The sequence below is a fragment of the Salvia hispanica genome, chromosome 1, assembly GCF_023119035.1.
Source record: "Salvia hispanica cultivar TCC Black 2014 chromosome 1, UniMelb_Shisp_WGS_1.0, whole genome shotgun sequence".
Lineage (NCBI taxonomy): Eukaryota > Viridiplantae > Streptophyta > Magnoliopsida > Lamiales > Lamiaceae > Salvia > Salvia hispanica.
In genome coordinates this window covers 18,860,848-18,877,926 of record NC_062965.1, presented here as the reverse complement: position 1 = coordinate 18,877,926, position 17,079 = coordinate 18,860,848, and the positions used below count along the sequence as shown (strand labels likewise).

Sequence of the window (17,079 nt, the reverse complement as noted above, 5' to 3'; positions counted from 1 at the left end):
TGAGAGAGGGGGAGACCGACTCGCGTGATGATGAATTCAGCAGTCCGTAGCTGGCTCATGGCTGCGGCATGCAAGAACGGAAAGGAGCGTGGGATTCTTCCTTGTCCGAAATTACTTCATTTCATGGTTAATAGACTCGTGTTACGTGACTTCTTGGACTCTTCTTGCTCAGCTCACCTCGTCACTTTCAACTGCCCAAGTGAATTGTTTTAGCAATAAAGCCTTTCCTTCCCATTAAATTATCGCAACTGTCATTACCCTACAACTTTAACTTGTTGATTTTGTTGATTTTGTTGCATGTGACAATTGGACTACTACTTTCGTCAAAAAGTGAAATTAAGTTTTAAAAAGTGGTTGGTTTTAACTGATCGCCAAGTTTGTGTACGTACATGGACATGCTAAATAGAATTTCCCATGAATTTGGGATAAAAAACTGCAGGTAATGGAGATGAGTTTCATCAAGAAAATTACTCCTTTGTAGACACGAAAATACTGGTTTGAAATCATCTTCATTAAGGGTGGATGCTGTTAGAAATTTGGGCTTCCACATGACTAATTTAATGTATATGGCTATTTTTCAGTTGCCCAATTAAAGTGATCCATTAAAGTTTAAAGTTTGGGCTAAAGTGTATTTATTTGTTATGAAAATAAGTGTAGATACCATATGGGATTTTCTATTTGATGAGGGACCGAATAAAAAATAAAGGGGTTTATATTTAATATAAATATAAGCTAGGGTTATAGGCCCCAGACGTCAGAAGAACGTTCAATATCTTTGTATTCTCTCGGCGGACTATTGTGAAGGACGTCTCTGATCGTTTCGAAGATCCATAGCCGCTGCAAAGCAATTCCGCCTTTCAATTCATTATGGATTAAGGTACGCTTCCGCTTCACAGTTTATGCTCCTTCTCTATAGTTCTCTATTCATTCAATTATTACAACAGATGCAAGTTGCAATTTGCTAGTGGCAAAAGCAAGCAAGGAAAAAGGAATCAGAATGTAATGATTAATCACTTATTATCTTCACCAACTCACATTGATGGGAATGACCATATACAGTACAGTATATGTTAATACCTCCTCAAACTTTTCCACCATTGACCATATCTCTCTCTCTCTCTCTCAACACAAGAAAGAAGCCATGTCTGATATATCACAGCCAAAGAAGCTCCACATCTTGATGTACCCATGGGTAGCCATGGGCCACATCACACCCTACCTCCAACTAGCCAACTCCACCTCCTTCCTCCTCCCTCCAAAGCCCCTCCTCCGCCTCAGCCACCTCAACCTCCACCCTGACCTGGTCCACTTCCACCCCATCACAATCCCCCACGTCCCCCTCCGACATCGAAATCATTCATAAAAACCCCCTCGCCATCGCCTTCGACGCCACCGCCCCTCAAGTCCACTCCCTCCTCCTCTCCCTCAAACCCGACCTCGTCTTCTACGACTTCGCCGATTGGATCCCCGCCCTCGCCGCCGCTGTCGGCGCCAAAACCGTCTGCCACAACGTCATCTGCGCCTCCTGCATGGCCATCGGCGTCGTCCCGGCCGACCGCCCGATGACGGTGGAGGAACTGGAGACCCCTCCCCCAGGGTACCCGTCCTCCACCGTCGTCCTCCGCGGCCTGGAGGCGCTGTCCCTGTCCTTCATCGCGATGGACTACGGCGCCTCCCGGTTCGCAGCCACCATGCGCGGCTGCGACGCCATCGGCGTCCGCACATGCCGCGAGCTGGAGGGCGGCATGTGCGGCTACTTGTCCGACCAGTACAAAAAACCGGTTCTCCTGACCGGTCCGGTCCTTCCTCCAGCTTCGGGGCCGAAGCTGGAGGAGAAATGGGACACGGGGCTTTCAAATTTCCCGCCAAAATTGGTGGTGTACTGCGCCTTTGGGAGTCAGATGATACTAAGGAAGGAGCAGTTTCAGGAGATGGTGTTGGGGTTTGAGATGACGGGGCGGCCGTTCTTCGTGGCGGTGGCGGAGACGGTGGAGGAGGCGCTGCCGGAGGGGTTTATGGAGAGGGTGGAGGGGAGGGGGTGGGTGCAGCAGGTGGAGATAATGAGGCACCCGTCGGTCGGGTGCTTCGTGAGCCACTGCGGGTTCGGGTCGATGTGGGAGGCGCTGCTGAGTGACTGCCAGATCGTGCTCGTCCCGCGGCTGGCGGATCAGATTTTGAACACGCGTCTGCTCGCCGCGGAGCTGGGGGTGGCGGTGGAGGTGGCGCGGGGGGATATGGGGTGGTTCGCGAAGGAGGATCTGAGCGCGGCGATCGGGGCGGTGATGGATGAGGGGAGCGAGACGGCGGAGGTGGTGAGGCGGAATCATGCAAAGTGGAGGAAGACCTTTGGTGAGGAAGGGTTTATGGAGAATTACATTGATGCTTTTATCCAACACTTGTATCAACTAATTTAGATTTTATGTTTTTACATATTTCACATGAAATAAGTGTTTGCATAACTATTGGACATTCTCCGTTCCATACTCATGGATGCGTTTCTTTTCGGAACGGAGATTAAGAAAAATTGTATTAAGCGAGTTAAGTAAAGAGAGAATAAAGTGGAAAATGAAAAAGGTAGAGAGATGAAGAGAGAATAAAGTTAGAAGAGTAAAGTAACGGTGGAAAAATGTGTTGACTTTTACTTAAAAAAAGGAAATGACTCTATTACTATGAAACGTAAAAAAATGGCAAAATGACTTTATTACTATAGAACGAAGTGGGTATGTTGTTTATGCAATCAATGAAAAAATAACACAGTTATGGATGGAAATCAGTCAAATCACATAATGTTGGAGTTTTGACAATCTAATTTCCTCGATATTGACTGTTTTTTTTATTTTTGTTTCAATGATTATATTTTTTTTGTTTTTAACTATGTACTCTTAATTTCTTTTTGCCTTAACACTGGATTAATTGTTATGTGGTGCTTGATTGTACGTCAAACCTAGGATTGGACGAAAATAATTAAATAAATACTCAGCCACATGGTATAGCTTCGTTTTTTATTCATTTGATTTGATAATTCCAATTTGTGTTGAGAATTGAGATTACCAAACATGACTTGTATTCCAATAACCGTCTCATTTATTTGCAACGTGCACAAGACTTTCATTTGTGGTTTTGTGTTCATTGTACGATGATGCCATAGCTGTAGTATTTGGGTAGGAACTGTCCATCCATGGTTTTGGAAAGGGTTATATTTATAATATATTCGCTCTGTTCCATTAAGTGGGAAACATTTTCTTTTTTTAATTGTTCTACTTAATGATACATCTCCTAAAATGGAACCAATATAATTTCTACTTTATTTTCTTTCACTACTTATTCTCTCACCGCTTAACTCACAAAACAATACTGTATAAAATTCAAGACGAAAAGCACATGCTTCATATTTAGAGAGATGGAGAGAGTATGTTTTACGTCCCGAAAATATTTCAAAAAATATCCTCAACTTATAGCGTTTTCATGAAAAGTTTCGATGTGTAAAATCTAGGCGGAAAAAGTTGATTCAACTCGTTGGAGTCTAAGGTTAAAAAATTTTCGCACCTTAACAACAATAACAAACGTAACCCGAAAACACAACAAACTAACATAAAGGTATGTGCTGAAAAGAAAATTAAAAATATTTTTTACAAAGTTGAGAATAAAACGCTATCAAACCGATTTAAATTGGGATGATTGAGGATCTTTACGTACCAAAAAATAAATGACTGAGGAAAGTTGATATATATAAAGCCATCAATCGATTTAAATAATCAAGTGGTTCACGCAGTTGGCCGGCGGCACCGCCGGTTCAGATGGTTACAATCTTAAATTATCGATACTTTTTTGGGTACTTTTTCCTTATTTCAGACGATATACGCATACGTATTTTATACAACATGGAGTATATTTAAATGAAATCGAAAATATAAATTATGATATTTTATTAGTATAAGAAAAAAATTGCATACCATTTAATCACTACAATACAAGGATTTTTAATGGTTATATTTTTAGATTTCTTTTAATATGCATAAAATTTATAATATATGGAAGCAACCAATTAAGAGTCGATAATTCGGTTTATTTTATATTCATCTTTTGTATCTTTTTATCAATGATGTCACAAATGAGATGGATGTATTTTAATTTGTTTTGTAAGAGTTTCTAGCGTCCCTTATGTTAGCCTTAATCATAGTATTTTTCTTCTTAATTTATAAGAGTGAATGAGCAGATTTTAATGGAGAAACGCACTATTAGAAATGAGTCACTCACCCTTAAAATGCCTTATAATGGGGAGGGTTATCTATACTTATATAGAGGAGCTAGGAACATCACAGCTAGGATTTAAGATTTTTAACACACCCCCTCACGTGTGGGCCGGAATGACATATCGGACTTCCATCACGTGGATAGACAAGAGAAGAGATAAAGAGATAAAATCCATCATCGACTTGTGCCGACTCTGATACCATATTAGAAATGAGTCACTCGCCTTAAAAGGCCTTATAAGGGAGTGAGTTATCCATACTTATATCGAGGAGTTAGGATAATCACCAAGTCGGTGCGGAATAAGATCTAAGAGTTTTAACCCGCACCCCAACTGGCAAACGATTAATCTTCGACTAATAAATTGAGGATTCGAATTAATCAACATTACATTTGATAAATAGGAAATTAACGAATATTGAATCCTTCATTTTCTACCTAAAAATATTGTATAATCAAAGTTGGGCCATAACTTAGATGTACTGGGCTAGGATTAATTAAGAGAGAGGGCTTAATTTGAGTTAGTGTTTGAACTATTAGAGAAATCCAAAATCTCTGTTTATTTAATTGTTTCCTCTATTTTACATTTTTTTTTACTATACAAGTGATAGTGCATATGGTCAAAGAAGGTAAGTAAGTTCAACACATTAATAGTTTGTATTTAAGACATTGTCTCATCAATAGTAATTGTATCTTCAACTCTTTAGCTATATATGTGGCATGCAAAATATACAAAATGTCATTAGTAAGTCTTCAACTAAAATATTTTATAATGTAAAATTATTAATTATATTAAATTTGTTTTATTAGCGGTTAAAATGGATAGCAAAAAATTAATTTTACAACTAGTGATTATTTTGTGGATTTTTTCACTAGCCGTTAAAGTGAAAAGCTTAATCCTCTCATAATTAACTACCATAAAAACATTCAAAATCGTATCCCTTGTATATATAACCACTTTAACAAATCCAAATTTCAAATTTGTATGAGAGTATATATATATTTAGTGGAGTGTAAAAGCTTGTATTGCCTCTTCCAAACCAAAGTCAATCAAATTCTCATCTTTAATCCTTCAACAAAGGTTCAATTTCAGTTACGCTACACACCTTGTTTGTTGTTGTTTTTTAATTCGATTCGTGACCAATTTTAAATAGGAATATTTTGTCATAGATTTTTAATGTTTCAACCCTTGGGGATTTTGGATTTTAGTAGAAAAGCATTATTTAATTGTATGAATGTTATGTTAGAAAAAGGATTACAGTTAATCATTTTACAAGTTATGTTGCATATACATGTATGGTGGTTTTTGTGGATATTTGCTGAATTTTATGATTTTCAAATACTACTAATTACTAAATTGAAAAAAAATGTATGTATTGTGGTTCATCATCTTTTTCTCTCTATAGCTAGTGTTAACTGGTCTTTGATTTTGATGTAAGGTGAAGGGAGTGATTATTAATTAATTAGTAATAGTATACTTTGTGTGACGTATAGCTAGGGCGAACTGTAGAACATTATCCGGGTGGGATTGTGCTTATCGTGCGAAAGTAAGAGGAGCCCTGTGCCCCCTTCTCACATGATGGCTAAGAAGTGGAAGTTTTCGACAACGACATCATCTGAGCATCGTGACTCGAATCGGCTGACTGAGATCGCCACCCCCTCTTCACAGCGAGGCAGGAGAGCCATGCTTGTTTGGGGGGTTATACCACTTATTCAATTGATTACTCCCTCCGTCCCTGAAATTTTGTCACACATTTTCGTCCGTTCCACAAAATTTGTCACATTTCATTTTTTTTACCATTTTTTGGTAGTGGATCCCACGTTCTATTAACTTATTCTCATTCACATTTTATTATAAAACTAATTCTTAAAAATAGGACCGACATCCTACCAACTTTTTCAACCTACTTTTCATTACATTTCTTAAAATCCGTGGCCGGTCAAACTGTGACAAAATTTGGGAGACGGAGGGAATAATTCTCATTAACCTGAATTTTATGATTTTCAAATAGTACTAATGAATTGCATTGCAGAAGTATGGTTCCAAAAGAGAAGATGCACTCAAGAACTTCACTATGCGCAAGTTTGGTTCAACAACACAAGCCCGTGACGACGACCTGCGTCCCGTTGCTAAGCGTGTCCGGAGTTTCCTCCCTCCGAAGCTGCTGAGTCAACACTGGGAAGTCAAGATTCTTGGGGAAACTGATTCTGAGGTCAAGGCCAAAGATTTGGATTGTGTCTGTAGTGAAACTACAACTCTCAACTTAGTGAAAAAGGTAATACCAATACTAATTGATACACATTACTTATAACTAACTCACTCAACTCAACAATTAATGCATTATTTGTATATAGGGTCAAGATCTTACAATTGGAAAAATTGGGGACTCGGGAGCTGTACTAGGGATGAGAGACGAGAATAACGCATTCGTTCCAGTGATGAACGTGGAACAAGACGACTTTGTAGTCTTAGTGCCAGCCGGGGTACATTTTTTTCATACTCCACTACATTTTGGCATAAATCTTTCTAAATTTTTCGCAGGTTTGGGACGAGCTCTTGTACAGGGATGTGCAAGCTATCGTGGCCAGATGCCCTACATGCTTGCGTGCAGCTCGAGCGGTAGTGAATGCAGCACTTGCTAGATGGAGGCGTATGTATAACGTTTATGATGACGATGAATGTGCAGTGATCTGCCTCTTCCTTGACTCGCCTCAAGAGTCCGACATGGCAGAAAAGAGGACCAAGACCGGACTTCATGTTTGCTCTCGTCCGGAGCTGTTTGTCGAGCGAGTGTGGCTATAAATATAATGATACAATACTAGCTAGCTCGCTTTGTTTTTTCTAGTGTAAGGGTTGTGAATCTTTAAAAAGTGACGTTTTGTTGATATTTTCTGTTGACATTAGATCTTGAAATCCAACTTTAATCCTACTTTTTTTTTATATATATAATAAGAAGTGAATGGGTTTAATTTGTACATCTAATTGGATATGAGATCACATGTAATTTCATGTGTTAAATTATCATTAGTGAGACTTATCCCATTATCATGTCAACATAGGTGACGTTCGGTTGTCATAACTAATAATCATGAGACTATCCATCTAGGATTAAGTTGTGGATTATTTTAGTTGGAGGGGGGAGGCTATGACTAATTATCATGAGATTATCCATCTAGGATTAAGTTGAGAGGTTAATCTTATGAACCAAACATGATACACATTTAATCATGAGATTTAGTCTTGTCAACCGAACACCCCTATAGTATACCTAAACTACTAAATTTTTTCTCATTATATTAGGCTTAATAATAATAAAAAATTTAATTTATAAGAGCGACTGAGATGATTTTATCGATGAAATGCCGCTTCATTTGTAAGACGATTCAATCGTTGATGAATAAATTAGGGATCAAGTCACTATCACTTTGGATAAATAAGAAATTGTTATTAATTAAGTAGTACTCCCTCCGTCCCATAAAAGTTGAGACAAAACTTTTGGGCACGGTGATTAAGAATTTATATTAAATAAATAGGGGAGATGAAAAAAGTAGGAAAGATAAGAGAGAGTAAAGTAAATGATGGAATAAAGTAATAGTGATTAGATGTTTTGTCTTTTGTTAAAAAAGTAAATGACTCAACTTTATTGGGACGGACTAAAAAGGAATACGACTCAACTTTTATGGGACGGAGGGAGTACTATTTTAGAAAAATAAAGAATCTTGGGTAGTCCATTCTCTAACTAACAATATTGTATGATCAAAGTTGGGCCATAACTTTCTTGTGTTGGGCCAGAATTAACTGAGAGAATGGGCTCAATTTGAGTTAGTGTTTTAATTAGAAAATCATTGTAATCAACATGTATAATTATTTGCCGCACCTATAATAAAAAAAAATAGAGGCATTATAGAGTTTTATTTCACACAAATATTGAAATAAGGCTTTAACACTTGTACCACTCGTTTCCAAGATAGTACCACCATTTTATCGCTAATGTATAGAATTTCGAAATTCAACAGCAAAATTATCCTAAGAATTAAATCAGCCACCACCAGATGTTGCTTTCTCAGCAGCAGCTCCGCCTCTTCTCCGCCCCAATCCACCTTCTCCCCTCCTTCCCATTCTCGCATTCCCTCAATTCCCCCCTCAAATCCACCAAACAATGCACTCGCTGCTCCGCCCCCAAATTATCGATTGCGCAGCTATCCGAAGCCCCCACCGCCAGCTCCCCGCCGGAGGAGGGCCCCGTCGAGATCCCGCCCTCAATTTCCCCACTATTCGCCACCGACGACGACCCCACACCTCTCCAAACTGCCACCAGCGTACTCCTCACCGGCGCCATCACGATTTTCCTCTTCCGCTCCCTCCGCCGTCGCGCCAAGCGTGCGAAAGAGACGGTAATGTTTGTGCTTTTCTCTCTCTAGAATTTCCCTAATTTTGCGTATCTTCTGTTTGATAAAAGTCGCAGCTGAGTTTTCTTATTTTTAAATTGATTCGATAAATTAATCTAATTATATTAATAATTGATGATTAGTTTATAAATTTGTAATTCCAATATTAGCTTATTGAATATATTGAAATTTGAGATATGTGTTGAATAATTTAGCAATGTGTAAATATATGATTTACATAGCTAATTTTACTTGTTTATTTTGTGAATGAGAGAATTGTTATAAATGTATACATTGTTGAATCCACATTTAACTTGTAATTTGTGAGCTTTCAAATAACTGGTGATTTTCTTGAAACAGAAATTTAGATCATCTGGTGAAAAGAAATCGCTCAAGGAGGAGGCGTTGGATAGCTTGAAATCCGTTACGCTTTCGCCAGCTGATACCAAGTCCCCGCCTTCGCCTGTGCAGGCGTTTTTGGGCGCAGTAGCAGCTGGCGTGCTCGCACTCATTCTGTACAAATTCACGACCACGATTGAAGCTTCTCTCAACCGCCAAGCAATTCCAGATAATTATTCAGTATGTTTCTCTTCGATTCTTAGAAATTGCTCGAGATAACGAATTTGGAAGGGTTCGTTCACGTGAATACTAATGCTAAAGTTTTGTAATTTTCCGTTTCCAGGTTCGACAGATAACCATAACCATAAGGTAATTGCGCTGTGCTGCTACGTGAATCATCTTATTCGAACTAAACTAATCGTTTTTCTGATCACCTCTTGCGCAGGACGATCATCAATGGTTTATGTTACCTCGCTACGTTTGTTTTTGGTATCAATTCTCTAGGTTTGCTTCTTTACTCCGGCCAGCTTGCGTTTAACTCGTTAATGGACGAATCCGAGAATGAGGACGAAGCGCCACCAAAACCAGATGATGACTCTGGCTTAACGAGTGCCACCGAGGATCAAAGCTCCGATGAAACACAGTAATAGATACGGCGATTGGATGGCCATATTCGTAGAATTCGAGAACTCTTTGTGCCGTGATACGGTAGTGGACTGGACAGGTTTGTGTCTTCTATTTGTATATGAAGAATCATTGATCTTTCACACTAGAGAAGAATCACAAACTTCCCAATTATTTATATGAAATTTTTGGTATTATTGTTATTGCCACTTCCTTTGTGTTTTGACTATGATATGAAGCAATAATACATGTCTTATAGAACAAGAAAAACACGAGAAAATCGAGTGTCCATCGATCTTCCCTCTCAGGCTCAGTGATCATCGATCTTCTTGTAAGGGTCGCAACTCAGTGGCCGAGCATACTGAGGCAGTGGGCATGTGTTCCTATCCAAGAACTGCAGAAGCATCACTGTGATCACTGAGCTGAGAAACATCGGAATCGGGCCAAAAATCCACAGCATCAAATTGGTGGCTAAATAGAGCGATCGGAGCCCGACCACCCAGAAATTACATCCCGTTATGACTGCATTCTCGACATTGCCCGCGAGCATTACGCAGTTGGGCAAGCTTATGAGGAAACCGGCATGAAGGAAGCTCGTTGCTGCGTGGACGAAACAAACAAAGGCAATCACGAAGCTGGTGAGAATTGCCAGGTATTTGGTGTAAACAATGGTTGGACTCATGTTTCCATAGACTCTCGCTGCTACGGGTTCGTTGTTGTACGAGTTTCCAATCCATGCCACGAGCAACGAGCAGAGAACAAGGGCGATGGACGCTAGAGACATCGCTGCAAATAAGTAGTTCCCTGTCACTGTAAGTGCCTGATTTCTATCCTTTACTTCAACCTGCAAATTTGTTCATCTAAGCTTAGTTATTGTGCAAAAATCACATAATTGGAATTGATATTCGGAATTCCAAATAGTTGCAAATTTGGATACATTCCAAAAACACAATACACACATTGTTCGCGCGCGCACACGCATAACACACACACACGTACACAATTCCGTATCATTATTTAATTTTTACCATATTAATCAATTTTTACCAAAAAAATTTGGAATTGAAATTAGAATACAATTCTTTCGAATTCAATTCCAATTTAAGGTACGAAATGGGCCCTTATTAATCTTACTTCTTTTTCTTCAAAAAATGTCCACAATTTGCTTTTTTTTCTCTTTAAAAAAAATCCCTGACTTTTGAAAAGTGTTTGATCGACAGTTTCTAAATTGAAAATGTACGTTGAGGACAGTTTTTCCACACGAAAGTTGGGGGGACAGACTAACTAAAACAATATCTAACCTCCAGCAATCGCGACACCCAAAGTCTCCGGTTGTGGTTTTCATATCCGACAACTGTGGTCTCAGCCCGATTGATGCATCTGTGGAGATGAAACATATGATATCCGACCATGACCAGTAAACCAGCGGGGACTAGAATGAAATCCAAGTGTTCTTTCGTCCATGTCGGCCCCATTTCCGAATTACCCAGTCTTAGATGAAGATAGTGTATAATCCTTCATTTATGATCCGTAGAGATATCACTGTTTGCCTATGTAATTAATCAGCTGTTGATTAATATATTGGTTAGGTGTAGGTTACGTTAAGGTGGCTTGAAATTATCTAGAAGTAATTCGCCGTCGATCATGTTTATTCATAAAGTGAAGTGAATGTTACTATCAGTGAGGTAATTGTTGGGAAAATCGACCCCCCTCTTTGTATTAATTACAGTCTCTGAATGGATTAGGTGAATGTTAGTAGTAAATTTTAGTTCATGTCCCTTTCCATGCAAATCTTAAATAATAGTACTACTAATTTCTTGATCCATTACCAATAGCAATAGACGTCACGAGTTTTAATGTGAAAATGATAAAGTAAAAGAGAGAAAAACTTGATTGAAATACAATAGTTACAAATTATAGATGAAGTGGAGGTTAATGTTATAAAAATAGAATGGTCCCAAAACCCTTGTGTATATTTCCGAGCAATTGAAGATACGTAACAACGAAAGCAAATTACACATCCGTTGAGATATGAGGAATCATTTTAAAGATATTTTGAATGATCCAAAGCCATCAATCAAGATAAAGTTCTAACAAGTATAGTTAGAAAACTCGTTGATTAATGGATCAAAGTTCCTAGGCTTATCGACCCAAAATGTGGAAGATGGATGTCACCTGCTACCTAACCAATTATGTAAGCTAATCGGTTTGGATACACGAGGGAAAAGGCTAGGCAGACCATAACAACGAGTCACCTATTTACACTAAGGTCGAAGCTACCCCATAAATCATGTCAAAATACACACAAAAAGCCAAATATGTGACTCAAAAGTGACCAAAGGCCAAAGCCAAATCCCATATCCCTAGACCTTAAATGTGAAGCATGCACTCTTGCTTAGAATGTGATCATTGGAGACCTACTCTTCTATAGGAATATTGTCTAATTTTAACTTAGTTGCCTTGTACACATTCTCCATTGTAAAGATTAACTCAATCCTAGTTGGAAATATTAATTCTTCACACAAACCTACCTTACTTCTACGAGAACTAGAGATCTATCGTTGCTCATAATTAATGAAGGAGATTTTTGTTAGATAAGTCCAAAAGTAAATTGAGTATGTTTTAGGAAACAACAAATCTATGTAACCAAATTTTGTACAACCAAAAACTAGTTTATTTGTATAAAAATAGGTTTATTTATGCATTTTATTAAAATATATGGATACATATATAGTACATGGAAAGTGTATAATATTATGGTCATATATTTATGATTTATGTATATATTTTTTTAATTTTTTGGAACCATTAATTTTATTTAGTGCATACTTTAATTCAAAATTTAAAAATAATAGAAAGAAAATTCAAATATAAAAATAAAAATGAGGTTAAATGCTAATAAGTCTTTTTAACTTATCCACTTACTATATTTATGATTTTAATATATAATTAATACATCAAATATTAATATTACCTTATTTTGGTTGTACAAAATTTGATTGTTTATCATTACCCGGAAGTAAAATGGACGAAATATAAAATAATACTCCATGTTTGCATGGATGGATCTTTTGGCGCAGATTATTAGGAGATGGTCTCACAAAAAGGAAAAAAAAGGTCTTTTTTTCTTTAGTATTATTTTCACTTTAATTGGATTCTCTAATTTGTCATGTTGTGTATCAATATGGTCAAACTCGTACAAAGTAATCACATTGACCCACCACTATCATTTTACTTATCATCTTTAATAGTGTCTCCAATCCATTCTTAACCACAATTGGCACCTTTTGTGTCACATCCAAATGCTACGACCATTGCATTAAAAATTAACAGTTGGACACAATGACCATTTCAGGTGGGCTCCAAATTCAAAGGGAGACCGATTCCATCTCTAGTATATAAGTATCGAAAAATTTCATTAAATTCGACTTTAAGACTGGTGCAAACTCTCATGGTAGGACAGTTTCTGTCCCAACCAATTTAAATTTGAAGTTTGCTTGAATTGCTTCCGTTCTTCCTCTCTTATCCATTGTGAGTGATGTCCATCGCATCCCTCCTGCATTCCGACACCAACACCAACCTTTTTATGGTGTTTCATTCCACACATTTTGTATTCTGAATCCGTTACTAGTAGAATACGTAGGAAAGTGTACATAACTATTGATCAAAAAGTTTACAGCTTAAATATCAACTATCAAAAAAAAATCATGAATTTAACATTTACCGCAATTGACCCCCGCACCTTGAATCGGGTGAAATCATACTTGATGTAACAACTAAACTTTGGGTTTTGATCCTTGAATCTCTTATGAATTTGAGACACGTATGCGCCACACCAACAATATACTACAATATACTACGCGTAAAGACTTAAATACTTCACCATAGAATAATCGCTAAAGATATCAACTTAACAATTTTTAAAATTGAGGGACTGCTACAAATTTAACCACATTTTCTGATTTTTAATAAATTAATGTAATCATTTTCAAATTAATCTGTAGCCGTTCACGCGCTGATGCTGCGCGGCTTTCTATGGTCCGTGCGGTAGGGGCTGGTTTCATCATAGCGGCTTTATGTTTTGAGAGAGGGGGAGACCAACTCGCGTCACGAAGCGCGTGACGATGAATTCAGCAGTCCGTAGCTGGGCTGTGGCATGCAAGAATGGAAAGGAGCGTGGGATTGATAGATTCGTCCTTGTCCGAAATTAGTTCATGGTTAATAGACTCGTGTCACGTGACTTCTTGGACTCTTCTTGCTCACCTCGTCACTTTCAACTGCCCATGTGCATTGTTTTGGCAATAAAGCCTTTCCTTCCAATTAAATTATCGCAACTGTCATTATTATCTTTTGACCATATAAATTGTTATTCTATCTATTTAATATGGCCCCTTGGGCCTTCACGGTGCGCCTTTGGTTCCCGTATTTTGCGGCAATCCGCTCCCGAATATGATCTCCCCCCGAAACTGTTTCCCCCCGGCCCCGGACGTGTCCGCCCGCAGCCGGATCCCGACCCTTTCGAGGGTTTTCCTTACCCGCTTCGGGCCCTTTTCATCGAACCCGGGGGGCCCCAAGGGCGACGCCGGGGGTTTTTTCCCCCTTCTTTCCCTTTAAGGGGGGTTTCGGGGGCTTCCACCCGAAGCCTCCGCTTGTCGCGGCCCGAGATTTCGTCGCCCTTTGGGGTTTATCCGGGTGTCGAATCGGGGCCCAAACACACTGGGAAAAGGGATTCCCGCCGAAAGGGAAAACGGGAGTCTCCGCGGGGGGGGGAGTCCGCAAAGGGAGACGACCCCCCATGGGAAATTGGCCTAGAGGGGAATTCCATCGCCAACAACGACCCGATCCACCGTTTTGCTTGGGTTATCCGTGCGGGGCAGTTTTTTTTTCTGTTTAGCATCCGAATCGGATATGCTCTTACGTAATAAATCCATAATACAAGTGAAAGTGAAGTAAATCCACCTCTTTCTACTGCATGATCGCCACAAATACAAAACACAGCTTTATCAGCATTCCCCACTCTCCCTCTCATTACCCCCACCATTCGTAACTTTTACATCAACACCCATTCGCCACCAAAACACTAGCGCAGTAAAAAAAAAACACACACTAAAATCAAGAATTAGTAGAGCAAATGGACACAGACAGACCCCATTTCCTCACCTTCTCCTCTTCCTCTATGAAGCTCTCCAAATCCCTCCTCAGCCCCGCCCGCCCCGCCCGCGACGGCCCCCCCGCCCTCTCCTCCTCCCTCAGCCGCCGCCTCCGCCCCAACGGCAGCCTCAAATCCGGCCACGCCTCCCCCTTCTTCCCCACCCCCAAGAAGCGCGGCTTCGACAACCCCGAGCCCTCCTCCCCCAAAGTCACCTGCATCGGCCAAGTCCGCGTCAAATCCAAGAAGAAGAAGAAGAAATTACAACCCCTCCCCTCCCGCTCCCTCTCCCGCCGCCGTAGCGCCGCCGCCGAAGATCTCAGTTTCAGAAAAATCGACCCTCCGCCGCCGCCGCAGCCGCCACAGGAGAGTCATCGGAATCAGAGATGGGTGCATCTCCCGATCTCGATCTGCGAGGCTTTGCGGAGCTTCGGCGCCGAATTCAGCTGCCTCTTCCCTTGCCGGAGCTCTTGCTCTCCAGCAAGGGAAAAGAGCGAGAATAAGCGGAGCGAGCACGGCTGCGGGGCCGTGCTCGCGCGCTGGCTCGTGGCGGAGCGGGAGATCGAGCTCGTGGTCGGAGACGGAGACGGAGACGAAGAAGGAAATGAAGAGAGGAGAGTCTCGATTAGAGCTTCGAGAAGGCACGTTTTCGAGGATTTTGAGGTGAAAGAGGAAACGGCGGCGGTCGGCATTTGCATTCCGCCGCCAAATGCGCTCTTGCTGATGCGGTGCAGATCTGATCCAATGAAAATGGCAGCTCTCGCTAACCGCTTAAACGATTTAGACGGCGACGACGAAAATGATAAGCTGCATTTGGTAGGAAATGTTGAAATTGAAGAAATTGGGGAAAACGCTTCGGAATCGGAAGAGAAAGGGGATGAATTAAAGGAAGGCGTCGTCAGCAGCGAAGAAGAGGTCGAGTCGAATATGTCGTCTTTCGAGGCTCTCCTCGACCAGGAAAATGCAGAACAGTATGAAGACTGCTGCTGCACTGCTCAAGTCGAGGAAAGCCCTCTTTCTGCTGTTACTGAACCCAATGAAGAAGTTCAAAGCAGAGAAGGCGAAAGCGAAGAACATGAAAAGATGGAATTTAGTGATGTAATAAAAGATAACGACGACGAGGAAAAACACGAAAGGGAAGGGTTTAGTGTTGTAATTAAAGAGAACGATGAAGAAGAAGAAAACGAAGAAATAGAGTTGAATGCTGTACTGAACAACGACATGGATGAGGATGAGGATGAGGATGGAAATAAGGAGAAAAAAGAAGCGGAGAAGAAAGGGAAAGAGGAGGCGTTATTGCCGGAATGTTTGCTACTGATGATGTGCGAGCCGAAGCTATCGATGGAAGTTTCTAGAGAGACATGGGTGTGCAGCACCGACTTCACGAAATGGCTGCCGGAGCGGCCGCGGAGGGCGGCGAGGGAGCCGGTGGTGAAGAGGCGGCTCAGCGTCGATTCCAAAGCCAAGCCGAATTTGAGCGCCGAGCCGCAGCCGCCGAGGTCGTCGTGCTCGCTGCCGGCGGCGGCGGCGATGGCGTCGATGATAGAGCGGAAGCTGGCGGCGTGCGAGCCGTTCGTGCTGACGAGGTGCAAGTCGGAGCCGATGAGGACGGCGGCGGGGAAGCTGGCGCCGGAGTCGTGCTTCTGGAAGAACGCGGTGAGGAAGCTGGAGCCGCACGCGATGGGAGTCGGCGCGGCTGGTGTCGGCTTCTGAGCTGAGCTGAGCTGGCGTGGGATTAATTAGTGCACAGTGGTTTTGCTTCTAAGGCATGTTTCCTGTCTGTAAATCTTTTTTTGGAATTTTAAGAAATTAGGTTTGATGAATGATGATACTCAATTTTATTTTATTTTTATTTTTTTATAAATTTTAATGGAATTTGTATCTTCTATTTTGGGTGTTGTGATGTAATGTGAAGGGTATCTTCTTTTAGGATGTATTGTTTGTATATATATATTTTGTTTTTGTTTTTGAAAATATAATTCATAATGAGCTTAGCCAGGTACAACAGATTCTTTGTCCGTTTTTTCTATCGTTTTGTGCAATCTGCTCATAATAATTAAATATTCTTTCCATTTTATTTAAAGTGATTTTTCTGGAACAAGATTTTGTATAGCTAATACTATTATGTCAGTCGAGAAAATTTATTTTTATTCTTTCTATTCTGTGTCGTTCACTAAAATTAGCATCTATCCCGGCGCAAAGTGAGATACTCTCTGCGTTCTATTTTAACAGAGGTGTTTCATTTTCTAAACTCATTTTAGAAAAAATAATAATAAATTATAGAAAAACAAGTGCAGGAAATGAATCACTTCTATTGATATATGAAA

General features: G+C 40.3%; 2 protein-coding genes and 1 pseudogene across 5 annotated transcripts; 2 read left to right on the top strand and 1 right to left on the bottom strand.

The window, feature by feature from the left end:
* The first annotated feature begins 1,094 nt into the window (after positions 1-1,094).
* Positions 1,095-2,460, top strand: LOC125213405 (annotated as a pseudogene).
* A 5,770-nt stretch (positions 2,461-8,230) lies between these two features.
* On the top strand, positions 8,231-11,304 carry LOC125192061. Of its 4 annotated transcripts, none has more exons than XR_007171318.1 (6): positions 8,231-8,646; positions 9,001-9,219; positions 9,323-9,348; positions 9,425-9,703; positions 9,863-10,415; positions 10,911-11,304. XR_007171318.1 is itself a non-coding variant. In XM_048089550.1 (4 exons), exons 1-4 carry the CDS (start codon positions 8,305-8,307, stop codon positions 9,624-9,626), a joined length of 789 nt encoding a protein of 262 aa, XP_047945507.1. In that variant the 5' UTR covers positions 8,232-8,304; the 3' UTR covers positions 9,627-9,812. The 4 variants fall into 4 exon arrangements, 1 of the variants encoding a protein (XP_047945507.1); XR_007171311.1 differs by having other exon boundaries at positions 10,824-11,304; XR_007171313.1 differs by having other exon boundaries at positions 10,810-11,304.
* Positions 9,914-11,078, bottom strand: LOC125192217. Its single transcript, XM_048089767.1, has 2 exons — positions 10,905-11,078; positions 9,914-10,447 (listed from the first exon to the last, which is right to left on the bottom strand). Exons 1-2 carry the CDS (start codon positions 11,076-11,078, stop codon positions 9,914-9,916), a joined length of 708 nt encoding a protein of 235 aa, XP_047945724.1.
* Positions 11,305-17,079: the final 5,775 nt, after the last annotated feature.

Bases quoted from the DNA above. Each gene is read 5' to 3' on its own strand.
- LOC125192061 (XM_048089550.1), top strand. From the start codon at position 8,305: ATGTTGCTTTCTCAGCAGCAGCTCCGCCTCTTCTCCGCCCCAATCCAC. The intron at 8,647-9,000 runs GTAATGTTTGTG...TTCTTGAAACAG, and splicing joins CCAAGCGTGCGAAAGAGACG to AAATTTAGATCATCTGGTGA. The intron at 9,220-9,322 runs GTATGTTTCTCT...TTCCGTTTCCAG, and splicing joins CAATTCCAGATAATTATTCA to GTTCGACAGATAACCATAAC.
- LOC125192217 (XM_048089767.1), bottom strand. From the start codon at position 11,078: ATGGGGCCGACATGGACGAAAGAACACTTGGATTTCATTCTAGTCCCC. The intron at 10,448-10,904 runs GTTAGATATTGT...ACAAATTTGCAG, and splicing joins GGGTGTCGCGATTGCTGGAG to GTTGAAGTAAAGGATAGAAA.